Genomic DNA, 18,837 nt, shown 5'->3' with positions numbered 1-18,837 from the left:
TAAAGTACCTGGAAGCTACCAGTCTTTGGAGAATAGACAAAAATCTGTTTGTCCAATTTTCAGGTCCTAACAAAGGGAAGAAAGCGGCAAAAAGTTCCATCTCCAGATGGATTAAGATGGCAATCTCCGAAGCATATAAAGCTCAGGGAAAAGACGTCCCTGCTTCCCTAAGGCTGGGTTCACACTTGAGCGTTTTACAGCGCGTTCAAACGCGCTGTAAAACGCTCAACACATGAAAACCAATGCTTCCCTATGGCCCTGGTTCTCACTTGAGCGTTTTACAGCGCTGAAAAACGCGCTGTAAAACGCCCTACGCTCAAACAAGTACTTGAGCTTCTTTGGGGCGTTTTGACGCGCGTTTGTGGCCATAGGACATTGCAGTCAATCACACAAACACGCGTCAAACGCGCGTTTACTATTGCAAAAAACGCGAGGCAAAAATGCGCGTCAAAAACGCGCGTTAAACGCGCATATCAAAGACGCTCAGGTCTGAACCCAGCCTAAAAGCACATTCTACGAGAGGCATGGCTGCCTCCTGGGCGGAAAAAGCCTCAGCCTCCTTACAACAGATTTGCAGGGCAGCAACATGGAAAAGAGTTCATACTTTCACTAAACACTACAGACTAGATGTAGCTGCTAATGATGACCTAAGATTTGGACGTAAGGTCCTGTCGGCAGTCGTCGTCCCCCCCCCCTAATTGTATCTTTGATATTGTCTCAGGACTTGGTGTCATGGAGACGACTGGGGAAAAGAGTATTACACTCACCGGTAATCCGGTTTCCTGGAAGTGTCCATGACACCACATATATCCCACCCTTTTTTCTGCTATTAGCTATTATCCTTTCATCCTGGGGTTCTTCGTTAAAATACACTGGTGATGTGAGGAGGGGGTGGGGGTTTTAACCTCTCTGTGTTTTTCCTGTCCAATCAGAAGGAAGTCAATCTCAGGACTTGGTGTCATGGAGACTTCCAGGAAACCGGATTACCGGTGAGTGTAATACTCTTTTCCGTGTTTTGCGGCTCCGTGGATCCGCAAAACACGTTGCGGACGTGTGAATAGAGACTAATAGCCTTCCTTCTAAAATTAAAAGGAAAAATTGTGAAGATCTTTTCAGACAACACCACGGTAGTGTCTTATTTGAACAGACAAGGCGGAACAAGGTCAAAGGATCTTATGTCTCTGGCAGAAAGAATCTTTTCCATAATCATTTCCTCAGTCTCCTTCATAAAAGCGGTACATTTGAGAGGTTCAGAAAACAAAAAAGCTGATTTTTTTTAAGCAGAAATAGTCTAGATCAGGGAGAATGGTGTTTAAATCAAACGGTGTTCAAGCAGATAGTCCACCTCTGGGGCAGTCCTCTAGTAGACTTGTTTGCAAACAGGCAAAACCGAAAATGTCATCTCTTTTTCTCTCTAAATCCAGAAGATTCTCCAACTGGCATAGATGCATTCTCCCTACCTTGGCCAAACGATCTTCTTTACGCCTTTCCACCCATAAGACTAATTCCAAGAGTTCGACAGAAGCTGAGGCAACACAAGACAAAACTAATTCTGATCGCCCCGTTTTGGCCCAGAAGTTTTACAGAATTTTATCCCACAAAACTATGTCGGTCTCCTCCTTCTCTATAACATGCTGCCTGCAAATTGCACTGGGTTTTGTGGTGACAGGTCCTCTTTAAAGGGGTCCCATATCTTCAATATTTAGAGTCCATTAAAAAGTAAAAGAAAATGTAGGACTCCTCTTATGAACAGCTTGTTTGTTTAATCATGGTCATCACGGAGCTTATGTTGTGGAATAGTCATGTACATGGATATAATAAAGCTATTTACCTATTAAGCTTTTCTTTCAATACTTTATTCCCCTTGGCCACCAGCCACCCGCCTCTATTGTTCCTTCGGCTACTTCTGGTCTGGGGCGGGGTTTCAGCTCAAGACATTTCATCAGAAACAAGTTTCTCTGCCCTCCAGTGTAGTTTCCTTCCTCCCAGTATACCTCTGCTCCACCTTTCTTACTCTACATCACTCAAGTTGTAGCCCTGACCACCACACCAATAATTCCACCCACAACACGAAAGAGCTCATCACAAAAGGTCTTCAAACAGATGCAGTATATTAGAACTATACATGCGTGAATTGAAGTTCCCACACATGCACTTTAAACCTACAGGGGGACCCAGGCCATGTACCTATTGTTATTGATGACCACATATACATAGGAGATGGTACCTGCAGTTAGGGGAGTGTCATGTGATGTAGGAGTTATTAGGTGGTAGTGAAAAGTGGTCACGTGGTGCCGCTCAACAGAGTGAAAAAGGTAGTGAAATTTATTTGAACCTTTCTTATTGTAGCATGCAGGGCTAGTTTCAAGAATTTTTTTTTTTTTTCACGGATAACCCCTTTTAGGCGAAGCTCCACTTATGTTTTCCACTTTAAACTAGGTATTATATACTTCAATCAGCACTGAGAAATTATTGCACAGTGTTATATTATGGACTATCAGGACTTTAAGTCTGCACAATATAGTTACATACTTGGTAAGGTTGGAAAAAGACAAAGGCCCATCAAGTCCAACCTATAATCTATAGTGTTGATCCAGAGGAAGGCAAAAACCCTTAAGAGGTAGACGCCAAGTTCCCCAATTCCGAATATGCCAATCAGAATTAAGCTCTGGTTAATCGTCCCATCTTTAGAAGTCTAGTACCCATAGCCTGCAATAGGTTCTACATTTTAAGAAAGGCATTGAGGCCATTCTTCAAAATTGTTCAATGAATCGTCCATCACCACCTCCTCTGGCAGATAGTTCCATTGTCTCACAATAAAGAATCCCTGTCTGTGTAGACGATGAAACCTTCTTTACTCTAGAAGTAGAGGATGCCTTCTTGCCATGGTTACAGGTCTAGGTATAAAAAGGTCACCAAAAGGATCTCTGTACTGTCTAGTCATGTATTTCTACATTGTAATTAGATTGACCCTAAGCCGTCTTTTTTTCCCCCCAAACTTAACAAACTCAAGTCTGACAACCTATCTTAGGCCGGGTTCATATCGCCATTTATTTTCCCGTTCTTCTGATCCCTCAGACAAATACAGAAAAGAAGGGATCCTGTAATATAAACGGATCCTGAGCATCAGTTTATGCACATTTGGCATCTGTTTTAGCCATTTCCATGAGAAGTTCACACTTCAGTTATTTGGTCAGCCACACCTAGTTTGGGCTCACGATAACTGGAAATAACGGACCAAATATCTGAAGTGTGAACTTTTTTTTCAGTCTCAAATAACGGATCTCTGACTGAACTAGAACGGATGCCAAATGTGCATAACTGATGCTCAGGTTCAGTTTTTTTACAGGATCCGTTTTGTCTTTGTTTTTCTGTTCTTCTGATGGATCAGAAGGATGGAAAAATAAATTATGATGTGAACTCAGCCTTAGTACTGCAATCCACCCATTCCCTTAATTACCTTGGTTTCCCTCAACTGCAACCTTTCCAGTTCAACTATATCTTCTTATACGCTGGTGCCTAAAATAGCCAATATTCCACATGACGTCTGACTTGTGATTTGTATGGAGGCAAAACTATGTTCTTGTCATAAGCATCTATGCTTTTTTATGAATCTCCTTACTTTATTTGCCTTGGCAGCAGATGCCTGGCATTGGTCCCTAAATTTTACCATCCACCAGTATCCCTCATGCAAACCTCCGTGATCGGCCCAGGAAACCCGTTCCATTTGTCGTCCGCATCTCTCGGGCAGACCACGGCTCCCTTGACCCAAACTGACTATATGATAAATGACCATGATACAGTCAGTTTGGGTCTGGGCGGCTGCGTTTGGCCCAGGAGATGAGACCGACACATGGACTGTGTTTCCCGGGCTGGTTTCCCGGGCTGAGTCTTTTTCAGTTTACCCATGCACTTCTGAGAATTCCTTGAATTTGCAACCCAGTGATATTGAAGTTGCCCAAAAGTGGAGTTGCACTTTAACAGTGAAATTTTGATTCATGGAAGATCATAGTTTTTGGTCACGCTTGAAAGTTAGTAGAAATATAAATAGTTTATTCTAATTTCATTTATTGTCATTCAAGATTGTAATTTGAGGTTTATCTGTAATGAATCATATAACTTCACAAAGCGAACCGGATAGTGTTGTAATTCACGCTGTGACCTAGATTGCTGTGTGCCTGGGGCTGCTGCAGAAGAAGCTTTGTGGCCACCATGTCCCCTTGCATATTGTTTGGTTCTTTTGTCTGCGATATTTTCATAAGATCTGCAAAGATTAGGAAATGGCTGTTTGGAAAGACTGCACCACATCTTCATTGGGGTCATAGTACCTGCCCCGTCTGACCTTGAAGATGCCCTTCATAATCTTAACATCAAATAGTTTCCCAGCGCCTTGCTGTCCAGAGATGAAGAGGAGAAAGACTGCAGTTCTTCCTTAGTACGCATGTACAGTATGCTTATGGTTACTAGGCAACCGGAAAATCACAGGACTTAACCAGAACATAAGAGACCATTTGAAGTAAAAAAAAAAAATGCAAATAAACAGGTTTCCTTAGCAAAGAGTGCTTAAAGGAATGGTCACATTTAATAACACATAAAGGAATGTCACTGAACAGAATGATTGTAGGCTCTTTACCAAGGAACCGATCGTTTCCTTTAAAATTATAACATCGAACGTTGTAATTGTGTAGGAGCCCAGATGAAGATAATGAAGGCGGTTAAGACTTGTTCAGTGGCATGGCTGAAGTCCCGCTACGTACATTATAGCATGCTATTTTCAGAAGCCTCTCACGAGGTTTACTAGAACTGGACTGAATATTCAGAAACTTCTGCAGTTAATTTGACTACATGTTGTAGTTTCTTTAGGATTTGCTTAATCCTATGCAAAGTTAGGTAAATGATCTTTGTACTGATGGTAAGAATAAGTTGTGCAATAGCTTCCAATAAATGGTTCCTTCTAGAGAGATTGTCTCAGACAGCTAAGGGAATTTCCAGGACTTTACAACTGATCTATCTGGATCGGTCATCAGCATCTGATTGGTGGGGGTCTGACACCCAGGACCCTCATCGATCAGCTGTTCGAGAACTACTGCAAGCGCTGCTGACATTTCACTGCTTTTCCTAGGCAAATGTTGACATGTTCATTGCTCACGTGGCCTGGGCGCAGCTTAGCCCCATAGAAGAGAATGGGGCCTACAGCCTCTATACACTGTACAATGCTGTGCTTGGTAGGCACGGAGAAGGCCGTTGTGCTCACAGGAACGCCGATGCCTTCTCAAACAGCTGATTGGCATTGGTCCCAGGTGTCGGACCCACAGATCAGATACTGATGACCTATCCAGAGGATAGATCATCAGTATTAAAATCTTAGAAAACCCTTTTAAACCACCGAAGACAAGGCTGTATGATGAAAAGGGCTCATAGACAGCAAGGCGTAATTAGAAACTTGTTCTCCCACCCTCTGATGTGTCCATCATTAGGGCATCTTACAGATTCTATAGCCTGCCACTATGACCATTATGCTGTTTTATGACATTGAAGGATCTGGTGCAGAGGGTTCATGAGGTTTCTTCTGATGTCTGCACAATCAGGGTGCTTTTCCAGCACACTCCAGCAATAATCATGGGAAATAAAATGGTGCAGTACTATTAGTACACACAAAACCAGTCCTAATGACACAGGAGGACAAGTCTCTTCACAACACTGAGTCAAATAATCCTCCTCTCTGCTCTGCTTGCCAGGGATTGTACAGCTGATAAGAACTTTAGCTGAATCTATGTAGGAATGAAGTTCATGAGGAGACATGAAGTACTGAGAGGATGGACAGGACAGACTGTGGTAATGGAGACCGCATACAAGTGCTGATGCTCATTAGCCACATCCCCCCCACCCTCCTCCTCTGTACCTCATGTCTATTAATGAACTCCATTCCTACAGAGATTCAGCTGAAGATCATATCAGCTGTATTCAGGATCATAATCCCTGACAAGCAGAGCAGAGAGTAGGATGAGGCAGCTGTTTACCTCAGTGTTCTTCGGTAACTTGTCCTGTTGTGTGATTAGGACTGGTTTTGTGTGTACTAATAGGATGGCGGTCATTTTATTTCTCCTAATGATTGCTCCCCAGACAAAACGAGCCATTATAAATAATGAAAGATATTTGGGCCAATAGCAGGGCCTGAAATATCACAGTGCTGCACAAAATACCTCCTCAGCAGGACCAAATACCACAGTGCAGGAGGGACAGGCTAATAAGTACCTAATTCTCCTACATTAATTAATGCTATGAGCATCAGATCCTTTTGTACCCAGGAAATTTCCCTGTGGGGTCTATGTCCGGTCCGCCCCTGTCTGCGTATAAAACAAGTAAGGCAATTTTTTCCTTTTACAATGACTGACGCAATTATGGAAACTCTACAAACCCAGCTATAGTTGGTGGTGCCCGTCAGGTGCTGTTGGTGTCTGTCATGTGAATGATCATGCACTGCTATCATTTACGTCTTTATGTATCTGTGACTGAACAGCAAAACGAAAATACGAATGCAGCCCACAAGTGCCATCCTTTGTGCTTCACTAATGGGCCAAGCCTTTTCATTGTGCCCCTTTTAGTGCCCCCCACAGCAGTAATGTTGCCCCCTTTGAGCCCCATATAGTAATAACACCCCCACAGTAATAATGCCCCTTTTTGTGCCTTAACTAAGTTGGTTGTCTTGGCCAGTGCTCTGCTGCCCCCTCAGCTCTCCAGGGTGGTTACCATCGGTTGTGGAGACCTCCTTCCAGCTGGAATTACTCCTCATCACCTTTGCTCACCAGGGTACATCCTGCTAACTTCATATGCTTGTAATGGCATGATGCCTATACAAGGGAATGGTGGGGCACGGAACCAATGGCTCCTTGCTCCACCACAGTTATCAGCTATGACCATGTCCAGAGAATGCGAAACAGTTGAAAATGGTGTCACCAACAGTCGGCCTGGTGCAGCCTAATTTGAATAAATAAAATCTGATTTAAAGGGTTTAGTAAAAAGGTTGAAAATGTTTTAATCAGTAAAGCTGTGTGTTAAACAATAAAGTAAAGTAAAAAAAATTATAAAAATAAAGTATCTCTGTACTATACATTTTTCAGTTCTTTAAATGCAGACTAGCAGGATGAAGGATAGAGGTCTTCATGTCCACTGATCGCCAGTTGTTGTCTATAATGTTGACAAGAGTAGTATATAGAAGAGAAATTGGATGAGATTTACTAATCCTAAAGATGGCTTAGGCAGGCAGGCTGTCTAGACCTGCGCCAGATTTATCACAATGGTGCAGCCTGGATGATAAAGCTGGTTCAGGGATAGACACCTTTTTCTGAAAAGGAGTAAAATGGCCAGCCACTTCCTTACCTGCCAATCTCTGACCCATTTCCGCTAAGCTCCACCCCAATGTCAAGAATGTAAAAAAAAAAAAAAGCTAAAAAAAAGTAGATGTGTCATTTGCATCACTTTTTAGACCGATTTTGGCGCACACATTAGTAATTCTGGATCATTGTAGTTTCCTCAATTAATGTAAATTAAGAGAAATGTAAAAATCTGTGCAGAGGCTAGGACCTGGGAAGCTACATAACCGTGAATTGCATTGACATCATGGCGGGTATGTCCTGGAAGGCTGTGTCCCTGGTGTATCCATGGCAACCAGATTACCAACTTCCATTGCCTACGTTGCTCACTGCATTCAAGTAACATTATAATTATGCTCAATAGAAAAAAGTTGTCACAAAATTACTAAGCCATGGTATTACCTCCAGACCATAGTTAAGGGGTTGTCCAGGTGTATCTCCCACCAGATTTGACATTGATCTTGGAAAGCTGCAACTGCACACTGGGTGGTGAGGCAGCCGTCAGATGCCTAGCGAGAATTGTACATTGGTCCCATAAATTAGATGGGTCCACAATGGCTTTCACAATGGCTGTTGGGTGTGATACTGTTGCCTTGGCACCATCGCCTCTCCATGCCTAATGTCCGATTTGGGTAGGAAGCTATACCTGGACAACCTTTTACACCCTGGTAAAATCTGTATGATATGTTAGATAGGCTTTTTTTCTTTTAGCACTCTGTTTGGCTCAAAACCATCTACTGTATTGGAAAATAGTTGACTGTAGCTCCCAACCTGTGGGTTTATGGGCTTCATGAGCTCACCCCTGATCCTAATGGGACAACAGAAGCACATCCATGCAGATGAGGAGGCCAATCTCCAGACGGCATCCCATAAAAAGTGAAAATAGAAGAAAGCCGAACCAAACAGTCATAGCAAAAAATAAAAAATAAAGTTCCCGCAATGCAGACCTTGATCCAAGGTTGACACCGTAATGAATGAAAGGAAATAGTTTTCGTCGATATTGGAGTGCTGTGATCCTTTCTTCCCTTACTGTGTAGCTAAAAGAATGGATAGCCTGAAAGCCGCATATGAGGAAAGCAGTATTCTTACTCGTTGCCATTTTTTTATGAGCTATCAGCACACCCTTCAGAATAGCCGTATTCTGCAGCTGTGGCAGAACTAGGTATACTGGGCACAGATGTGGATTACCCTTTTTCCAGTAGGAATGAAGAGAGGGACAGAGACTAGATACAGTTGTATGTAGACATTCTGTAAGGTAGATCTCACATTGCTGCAGCTGGTTTTTGCTTTATAACCCTTTTATGTGCAGGTCTTGCATTGGGTGTATGATCTTTTATAAACGTATTTATTTCCCTCTCGTTTTCTTAGGATCGGCCGTCGTCTTGTGCTGCTGTTTTCTGTAATCTTCAATCTGATTTTTGGACTTTCTGTGGCACTTTCAGTTAATGTGACCATGTTCAGCACGCTCAGGTTTTTTGAAGGATTCTGTCTTGCCGGGATATTCCTCTGTTTATATGCACTGAGTGAGTATCTTCCCCTATGTCCTTTATGTATTTCTCATTTTTCTATATTTATAATTTGGTTTCTATGATGAGAGCTGAAGAGCATTCCACATGTTCATCCTGGTGACAAATACTCAATTTTTACTTGGGTATTTACGTGTATATGCTTTATATATGTTTCTATCACTAATGATCATGATGTTTTCATGTGTTCTAGGATGATTGTCACTAATTGGTGGCTGATGGATTTTGCTGTGCTAATACATTATGATTGTTGTTTCCAGGTTATATCTGGAATCTGTTATCCCAGTTTAATAAAATGTTAAATTATGTACATATATTTCAATGGCGTGGAGACACTTCGGCGTTGTCCCTTGCGAATATCCTATCTGGGTTCCAGCTTCTCCTTGTGTAGGTCTAATGGAAAATGAAATTAAGATGGCTCATACCTCATGGTGGTGAAGTGATTGTTATAGCCAATTAGTTCAGAATTTGCTTGTATCTGCTGTGCTTTTTCCCATCTGAGAATTCAGTATATATTATGATGGCGGTAGTATGTGAGAATGTGGAGGTAGGGGCTTTACTTAGACTTGGCCTAGTCTGTGGGAGGGAGGCTAGAAGACGTACACATGGAGGGCCCTATTTATCACTAGTATTGTAAGTAGGGATGAGCGAATCGATTCGCATTAAACTTAGTTCTAATACTGTACGCAGCTGGAGCTCCGTACAGTATTAGAATGTATTGGCTCTGATGAGCCAAAGTTATTGCTTTGCGAAGTATTGCGAGACTTTGCTCAATAACTTCATAAATTAATTTTGAAAAAATTTATTTTTACCGAATTCGGTTCCAAGGTACAATTATGATTTTGTACAAATTTGCTAAATAAGCGTAGCATTAGCACCAGAATGTCTTGTATAATTATAGCATTATTGTACTTTGTGTTTGCAGAGTGCTGCTGCATTGTCTTTTTTTCCTAAAAATGTTGTCAGCCACAATGATTATGGTGTGTAAATGGCATCTGAAATTTTAAAGAGCCTTCAAATGGGCTGATGGTAACTAAACAGGTTAAAGAATGATTATTACTACGAATGTTCGTTCCCTCTGCACAAAGAGAAAACCGCTGCACGCCTTTCTTCGATTGCAAAGGTAGATCTAGTTTATTCAAACAGATGAATGATATTCAGGTATACTTCATTCAGACATAAATATTATGGCACTTTGGTTGTGATTATAGCAGGATTGAATTAACATACCTATGGTAAACTTGGATATATCTAGATTTGCAATATTTGGTCTAAAAGCTAAGATGGCTACAGAGGGGACGTCATGTATATAGACGTCCAATCTAGATCAATCCTCCTTTCACGTCTATGGGAGTTACAAAAGCAGATGAATACGTGTGCATGATGGGAGTTGTAGTTTCGCAGCAGCTGGAGTGCAGAGGGTTGCTGATTCCTGATCTAGAAAAAGGAATTCCTTTTCTTCGCCGCATAAAAGCTATCTTAAAGGGGTTTTCCAGGATTTTAATATTGCGGACCTGTCCTCAGCAGGTTGAAGAGAAGGCTGCGCCATGCGAGCGCAGCCTTGTCTTCATTGTTCACCTGCTTGCCGTCGACATTGCAGTGGTGAGCAGATGTAATTACAAGCCGTCCCATGCACTTCTATGGGACGGCTCGTTCCTATTCAAGTGTATACAACAGAGCTGTCCCACAGAAGTGAATGGGCCAGATTCTTGTAATTACACCTGCTCACCGCTGTGATGGCGACAATGAAGAGAAGGCTCTGAACGGACCTGTGATCAGTCTTATTGGTCAGACATCGGTGTGTGTATACCCAGCCTTACTGTTAGTATGGAGTATAATGCATGTTTTTGTGTGTTCTATTGGAGTTATTTAGGAATAGTGTCTAAAATATTTGTTCTTTTATTTACTCTTAATATTATACAAAAGAGGATTTAAAGGGATTGTCCAGAATTTTGATCCATTCCCGTTGTGTAGTGGACAGAGCTGATAAGTGAAGCGTTGCTCAAATTGAAGTGAATGGGGACAGCTCAGTAACTTGCTCTGGACAAACCCTTTAAGATTAATAGAGGAAACAGTTTTTGTTCTGAATTTAACTGCAGGAACCTGTTCTGTAATGAATGTGGCTTTATGGAGGAGATGTTACCAGCAGACATCTTTGACATGTATTAAACTGCTCGGGGAAACCACACATTTCCTTAATTTCTCAACAGCGGAAAAGTTTTAGGCCGACATCCAATAATCCAGCACTTGTGCCCGGCACGGAACTGCAAGGTAGTCTGGAAATTTACAAGACCACAAACAGGAGACTTAGTGGATAAAAGTACTGCATTATTGGAGAGGTTAGCATTTTACTTGACAATGAAGTGTAGTTGACGATATGTTTAAAGATCATTTTAAAGCAGTTTTACTGTATAGGGGTTTGTAATTCTCCCCATATTCTTACATATACTCATTAAAGTGACCCTCTAGTTCTCTATACAATTTTAATCTTACATGGGGTATATATTAAAGTACCTGGTGCCCTTCTCTTACTATTTGTCCTAGGGATTTGCTGATTCCCAATCCCGTCAATGGCTGCCAGCTGTCAGACTATCCTATGCACACTGTCATTCGGTAGGTCACTTTAGTGTGCATATGTAGTCTGAAAAGCTGGCGGCCATTGTGGATGGATGTAGAGGGGGGAATCGGTGGATCTCCAACAGGACCCTAAAAAGAAGGCACTCCAAGTTTTATCTTAAAATTTTGGTTCACATTGATTAAAACCGGCGTTTTGCGCCAGCAGTGGTTCCGCTAAGGTTATGAAGAGGCGTAGGCCTCTCTCTAATTTCGGTGCATCCAGCGCCAGTTTGAAATGTAAGACAGCCTGCCGGCCCTTCCTTCCCACGACGCGCCCACAATTTTAGACCTGGCGTGAGCAGGGAAATGTTGCAGATAGCGGCGCAACTAACCATTGCGCCGCCATCTGCGCCTGAAATACGCCTAATTTAGGCATATTTCAGAATAGTAAATGACCCCCTTTGTTGCTAATTGGAGGGTTGCCTTAAAGGGGTTTTCCAGTGTCTACTTATTATCAGGATAGATCATCAAGATGAGATTGTTGGGCATTTAAAACTCTATTCCTCCGCAAATCAGCTGTCTGTGCCAGCAGAACACGGTGGACGAGCCAGAAGCATAAAGCTCTGTTCTAATGATTGGTCATCAATATCCAGACACTGGAAAACCCCTTTAAGCCTGTGTTTAAATGTATAGTATACTAGCAGAAGGACCCGGCTTCACATGGGTATATGTCATTTATTTCATTTAATGTTTGTGTGTCGTTAAAAGATATAGACAGTACCCCGCCCACTTAACAGTGAACTCCACAGCCATCACCTCTTAACACTGCCCCCCCCCCCCCCCCCCCACAGTGCCCCGGCTCCTTAAAATGGGACCTCCACAGCAGCCCGCCCCTTTAACAGTGAGTTTCACAGCACCCGACTCCCTTGACATTGACCTCCTCAGGGGCCCGCCCCCTTAACAGTGACCTATACAGCACCCCACCCCTTAACACTGACCTCCATAGGGGACCGTCCCCTTATCTGTGACCTCCACTCTTCCCTGCCCCCTGAACAGAGACCTCCACAGCACCCGTCCCTTTAACAGTGACTGCCACAGTACCCCGCTCCCTTAAAGGGTTTCTATCACTTCGTATCACATAATTAGCTGTCAGACACTAGCGATCTGCTAGTGTCTGCTCTGGCCAACCATCCTAATATAATAGCTTTTGGGGCAGCCGTTTTGCTAAAAAAAAGAACTTTTATAAATATGCTAATGAGCCTCTAGGTGCTATGTGGGCGTCATTAGCACCTAGAGGCTCCGTCTACCTTCATAAACAGCCGCCGCCCAGCGCGTCCCTCCAGCCCGCCCATGTCCTCCGGAATGCGATCCTCCGTCTGACTCAGCGGCTGTATTCGGCGCATGCGCAGTGAATGTCTGACCGCTTCCCTGCTCAGACATCTCCACTGCGCCGATGACGTCATAGTGCTCCAAGGAACAGGCGCAGTGGAGATGTCTGAGCAGGGAAGCGGTCAGACATTCACTGCGCATGCGCCGAATACAGCCGCGCACGGCGCATGCGCGAGAATTCGTCCGCCGCGTCACACGGAGGATTGCATTCCGGAGGACATGGGCGGGCTGGAGGGACGCGCTGGGCGGCGGCTGTTTATGAAGGTAGACGGAGTCTCTAGGTGCTAATGACGCCCCCATAGCACCTAGAGGCTCATTAGCATATCGATATAAGTTCTTTTTTTTAGCAAAACGGCTGCCCCAAAAGCTATTTATATTAGGATGGTTGGCCAGAGCAGACACTAGCAGATCGCTAATTATGTGATACGAAGTGATAGAAACCCTTTAACAGTGACGTCACAATACCCTGCTGCCTTAACAGTGACCTCCACAGCAGCCTGCCCCTTAACTGTAACATCCACAGTGAATGCCCTTTTAACAGTGACCTCCACAGTGCCCGGCCCTTTAACAGTGACCTCAACAGCAGCTGCCCCTTTAAGGCTAGGGCCACATGACATGTGTCGCGCGACATTTTGTTGTACCATTGTCGCACAACAATTTTTATAATGATACGCTATGGTGTCGCACTGCGACACGACAGTCGCAAAAAATCCATTGTTTGGTCGCTCATAAAGAACAGACAAACTCATTTTTATAATATAAGCGAAAGAGAGAGATACTGTAGATTTTGAAATCGTGGAATAGCCTTCCAAGACCTTGTTATTTGAGACCTTTTAATAGTCTAGATGACAAAAGCAGAACATTTCCTTAGTCTTTTATTAATTTCTAGCGTACAGTTTTTTTTTTGTTTTTTTAAGGTTTCCATAAAATGTTATTTTTGACCAGTGGTTTTTGCTGTGTCTCGTAACAGATTTACATAGCACGCGTCCTTCCTGAACAAGGAAGCTATCAGTGTAAAGGAAAAAAGTAACACGTATAGTCCACGTTTCCCAGGGAGAATACTGGGGAAGTGACATTTTCTGTGTTTGCACATAGAACGCTGGAAATACCATTACCAGTGCAATTGTTGTGTACTTGAGGCTCTCTATGTGACTGCTTCCTGTGCTGCTTTATTAGTCAAGTGTGCCTTGTCATGTAAGGTGACAGGATCCGTGCTGTAAAAAGATATTGGGGCAGATTTGCTGAGGAAAATATGCTATTTTTCTGGTGCAATCTACTCCAAAAAACTGGCGATTGCTTTACATCACATTTACTAACAGTTTTACACACCTCATCTGACTATTTGGTGTGGCTTTTCCAGGAAGGGGGCATGACCTAAATGTGGCCTTGTGCTCCTTGTGGAGTAAAACCATGACAACTTATATGTGGTGTAAGCTTAGACTAGACCGTTTTGGTGCACAGACAAAATTTGAGCATAAATCTGGTACAGAGCTTATGACACTCCAGTAGGGGTGGGCGATATACGATATTCCTCCGCCTCACTCGCGCCTAACTCCGCCCCTCAGTAAGCTCAGGCCAGACCTGTGGCTCTGTGACATCATATTTCCCTATAGGCTGTTCGCGCATCACTGCCGGGCCCGAGCACTGTGGTCAGAGGGACAGGGATATGGAGTGCGCAAGCACCAGTAACTGGCGTGAAATTGGCGCATGGGCACTGCATATCTCTGTGCCTCTGACCACAGTGGGCAGAACAGTGCGCATGCCCGGGCCCGGCAGTGATGCGCGAACAGCCTATAGGGAAATATGATGTCACAGAGCCACAGGGCTGGCCTGAGCTTACTGAAGGGCGGAGTTAGGCGCGAGTGAGGCGGAGGAACTTGGGCACTTTCAGAAAACTCTCCGCCCCTGGGCACTTGCGACGGCTTATTAGCATATGATAAAAACAACTTTTTGGGCGATTTGAAGCATCAGAAGAACTAAACACGGGTAACATCTGTGTCATGTCTTTGTGCCCCACTGAACAATGTCACCTTTTTGAAAACGGTCAGGTAGGTGACAGACTCCCTTTAAGACTCAATAAAACCATAAATATACATCTGGGTCCATCCCATCACGAGATAACTATCCTTAAACCACCCTTTACAAAGCCAATGGCCATATCAAACAAATAGGGGTGGGAGGGAGGGGGCACAAGAGATCCGGCTCCACGGGCAGATGCAGGCAAAAGGTGAATCGGTCTGTGGAGCTCGGACAATTATAGCCCGCTTCCCAAGCCCCTCCACCAATTAGACCTTTGTTACCAGGGTCCGGGTAACCTTACCCGGAACCCTGGGACACAATAGGCTGTACAATTGACCAATTAAGGGCATCACTGGGCAGAATAAAACTTTTGCCCAGTGACCCTGACCAAAAGCGAGAAAATTTTTCCCTCCAAAACCAGAGCTTAAAATAACCTTACAATCACAGAGCAGAAAACCTCCTAGCCCAGTGACAAACTCTGCATTAAAGGCAATGCAAGTATTGCCATGTGTACCCCTCCATGTCTGGGGTCCCTCCTATTTTCTCCAGATAACATTTAACGTTGTGAATATTGAATTATTATTTTTTTTACTTTGATGTTTCCACCGATGTCTGATGCTAGCGCCTCATAGTAGAAGTGTTTTATCTTATTTGCATGCAAAACGCTTAACCACAGACCCACAGAAATCAATGTAAAAGCCTAGGCCTAAAAGATGACCAAAAGCCTTCCTTCTCACTGGTTGCAGACTCTGATTTCATTGCCTTTTCCCACTGTGCACAGAAGTATGGCTTCCATGGTCATTAAATCACCACAGGAAGTTTTTTTTCCTCCCTTGATGCTTGTTTTCTGCTTCTCTAATCGATGTCCCTGGCCAGTAAGTTCTGTTCAGTAAGTGAATGACATTCTGGTCACTTTATACATCCAAAGACTTTGGTTAGGCCTAGAGGAGAACATGTTTTGGTCTTGAGGGGTATAGGATGAGTAAAAAAACGAAACAAAAAGGAACACTGGTATCAAGTAGAACTGGCTTAGTTGCTTATAGCAACCAATCACATTCCACCTTTCATTTTCCAAAGGAGCTGTAAAAAATTAAAGGTGGAATCTGGTTGCTATGGGCAACTAAGCCAGTTCTACTTTTTACCAGTTTGATAAATGGTGTATACTGTTCCCTTTTATCATGTATAGGTAAGCTGCTGGTTTTAAGGCTCTGTTCACATCATGTCTAACCCTTCTGTAGTGGTTATACACTGAGAGAATATCCAAATGTAAAACTCAGATCAAAGGCTTGAATGTATGCCACTGTATAGGAATTCAGAGGGATATGTTCTTCATAGGCTTTCATGTAAAGCAAGTATATTGCACTTTTTTTGCGTGATGCCTCCACATGGAAAAGCGCAGTTGGATGGAAAAAAATTATTCGGAGTGCAAGCTCTGTGGAAGGCTGAAAAGACACTCTTCTGGCATCTGTCTGGCAAATGGAGGCTTATGGATATGAGTATAGACAAGCCACCATGCTATATCAGAGGTCCTACCGCTGCAAACTACCAGTGAACAGCCACTGATGCACCCACCAATTATGAGGCAAGGTGGCTGCTAAATACTATAACTGAACAAAATTTATAGGTCTTAACTGTCCCAGTCATATGGTTAATTGTAGTGCACCTTGCTGCCTAACAATCTACAGCGGTCCCTTAATTAATTGGTTCTGGGGTGACCATTTTAAGTTGAAACCATTGTAGCCAGAGTCCATAACTCTATGGAAAACTAGTAATTGGTTTTAAAGCCCCAAAATGGCACCCCAAAATAAGATGCGCAATGTGTTCACAGAGGCGGACCTGGTTTATCGGTTTCGGGGAGTGGACGGTGAGGTCCAGGTTTTCTGGGGTGAAGCCAGTGGCCACCCTAGTTTGAACCCACGACTGACCAGGAAAGACTAAGTTGAAATTATTTTATCCTGAGGGGCCAATATATTGATGGCACCCATATACTTAGAATACCAAGGCTTCTGTGAGCACCACACAAAGTACTGATTCCCTATTCTCTGCCAGTATCTCAAGGCCAGGCCACAGGGATCAGTTACTCACAGGCCTTTTTTTAAGCCCCGGTTACTCATCTTCTGTGTATAGCTTGTGGAAGCTGAGACTTGTATAAGTTTTCACTACAACATGTTGCTCACATTCCTGTAGTCTCAAGACTCCTGAAGTTGGTGTAGTCACACAAGGAAATAACTTTTCTGGTTACTTATTAAACCAATTTCTTGTAGTTTTGATCTAATTGGTTGACCAGGGCATGTTTTCAGTAGTAATTCATGGACAATTAAACAGACAGGCTTATGATTTCACTGTGTGAAAGTAACCTCTTGTAAAGGACTCACGTACACTTGCCTCCATAGAGAAAACGCTTGGAATTTCTTTATATCTCGCAGTTGTTTACAGCTCGTAATGCTTACTGTAGGGTTTTGTAAATCACCCTGGATCAAGAGGACTTAACATATCCCTATGCTTAGTCTTGTAACATGCTAATACTCTTTAGAATGAGCTATATGCATGGAGAACTTTGTATACATCCTCAGTGCATTTAGGCCGGGTTCACATCTGCGTTGTAATCCGGTCCAGCCAAATGGTTTTTGTTTTTTTTTGTTGTTAAATATCTTAGACAATTGATAATTCAGATTGCAGTGTGAGGGTCTAGAGCAGTGGTTCTCAACCTTTCTAAAGCCGTGACCCCTTAATACAGTTCCTCATGTTGTGGTGACCCCCAACCATTACATTTTTTTCCTTGCTACTTCATAACTCATTTTGCTACTGTTATGAATTGTAATGTAAATATCTGATATGCAGGATATATTTTTATTGCTACATCGCTAAATCAATGGTGCTCAGGGTCCCCCAAATAAATAAATCAGCGGGGCTTCAGGTCTCCCCCAAATAAATAAATCAATGGTGCTCAGGGTCCCCCAAATAAATAAATCAGCGGTGCTTCAGGTCCCCCCCCCCAAATAAATAAATCAATTGTGCTCAGGGTCCCCCAAATAAATAAATCAGCGGCGCTTCAGGTCTCCCCCAAATAAATAAATCAATGGTGCTCAGGGTCCCCCAAATAAATAAATCAGCGGTGCTTCATGTCCCCCCCCCCCCCCCCCAAATAAATAAATCAATGGTGCTCAGGGTACCCCAAATAAATAAATCAGCGGGGCTTCAGGTCTCCCCCAAATAAATAAATCAATGGTGCTCAGGGTCCCCCGAATAAATAAATCAGCGGGGCTTCAGGTCTCCCCCAAATAAATAAATCAGCGGTGCTCAGGGTACCCCCAAATAAATCAATGGTGCTCAGGGTCCCCCAAAAAAATAAATCAGAAGTGCTCATGCGGTGCGATTAGCCAGGCTCAATTAAATCATTGGTGGCAGTGGTGCTCAGCGGCGGTGTCATTAATGAAAAAACTCGGACCTCAGCAGACAGGCGGCCCGACTTACCCGTCCAGACGTCGGGCTCCTTCAAGCACAGGCAGTGATAGGACATCACTTCCTGTGCGTGAGGATAAGGGGCCGCTGTCGTTGTGCGGGCGACCCACAATAGGAAGCCTCAGGCGACCCCCCCCCGGAAAGGGCCGATCGACCTCCAGGTTGAGAAGCGCTGGTCTAGAGTCACACTAGTGTTTTCACACTTAACCACACACTCACCAGAATACCTTGGGGATCAGTAGAAACACACCTTGCCTAGGTCTCCTGTTATCAGCTGTTTACCTACATTGCCCCCTCCCCCCACTTGCTAAATGTTTTTCTTTCAAATTACTCTTGAAACTGTCCAGGGCGGTCCAGCTCACTGAAGGATTAGATTACACATTTTAATACAAGTTTATGGAGAGGGGAGGAGTAAGTAGGAGCTGAGTGAGACACTGACTCTACCGGAGACACCAAAGAGACTGCTGCAGCAAAGTAGGAAGTTTCATCTCAGCCCAAGTGCTTTATTCACA

The 18,837-nt window shown here is 43.5% G+C and overlaps 1 protein-coding gene across 1 annotated transcript in view; it reads left to right on the top strand.

The window, feature by feature from the left end:
• The window catches only part of SLC22A23 (solute carrier family 22 member 23), a 124,834-nt gene that overhangs the window by 50,457 nt on the left and 55,540 nt on the right, over nucleotides 1-18,837 (top strand). The window contains 1 exon segment of the mRNA XM_040431989.1: nucleotides 8,742-8,896. Coding sequence (XP_040287923.1) covers nucleotides 8,742-8,896 — 155 coding nt within the window.

Source organism: Bufo bufo, chromosome 5 (genome assembly GCF_905171765.1).
Source record: "Bufo bufo chromosome 5, aBufBuf1.1, whole genome shotgun sequence".
Classification (NCBI taxonomy): domain Eukaryota; kingdom Metazoa; phylum Chordata; class Amphibia; order Anura; family Bufonidae; genus Bufo; species Bufo bufo.
Note: the sequence above shows the minus strand (reverse complement) of the source record. Positions and strands in the feature narration are given on the sequence as shown.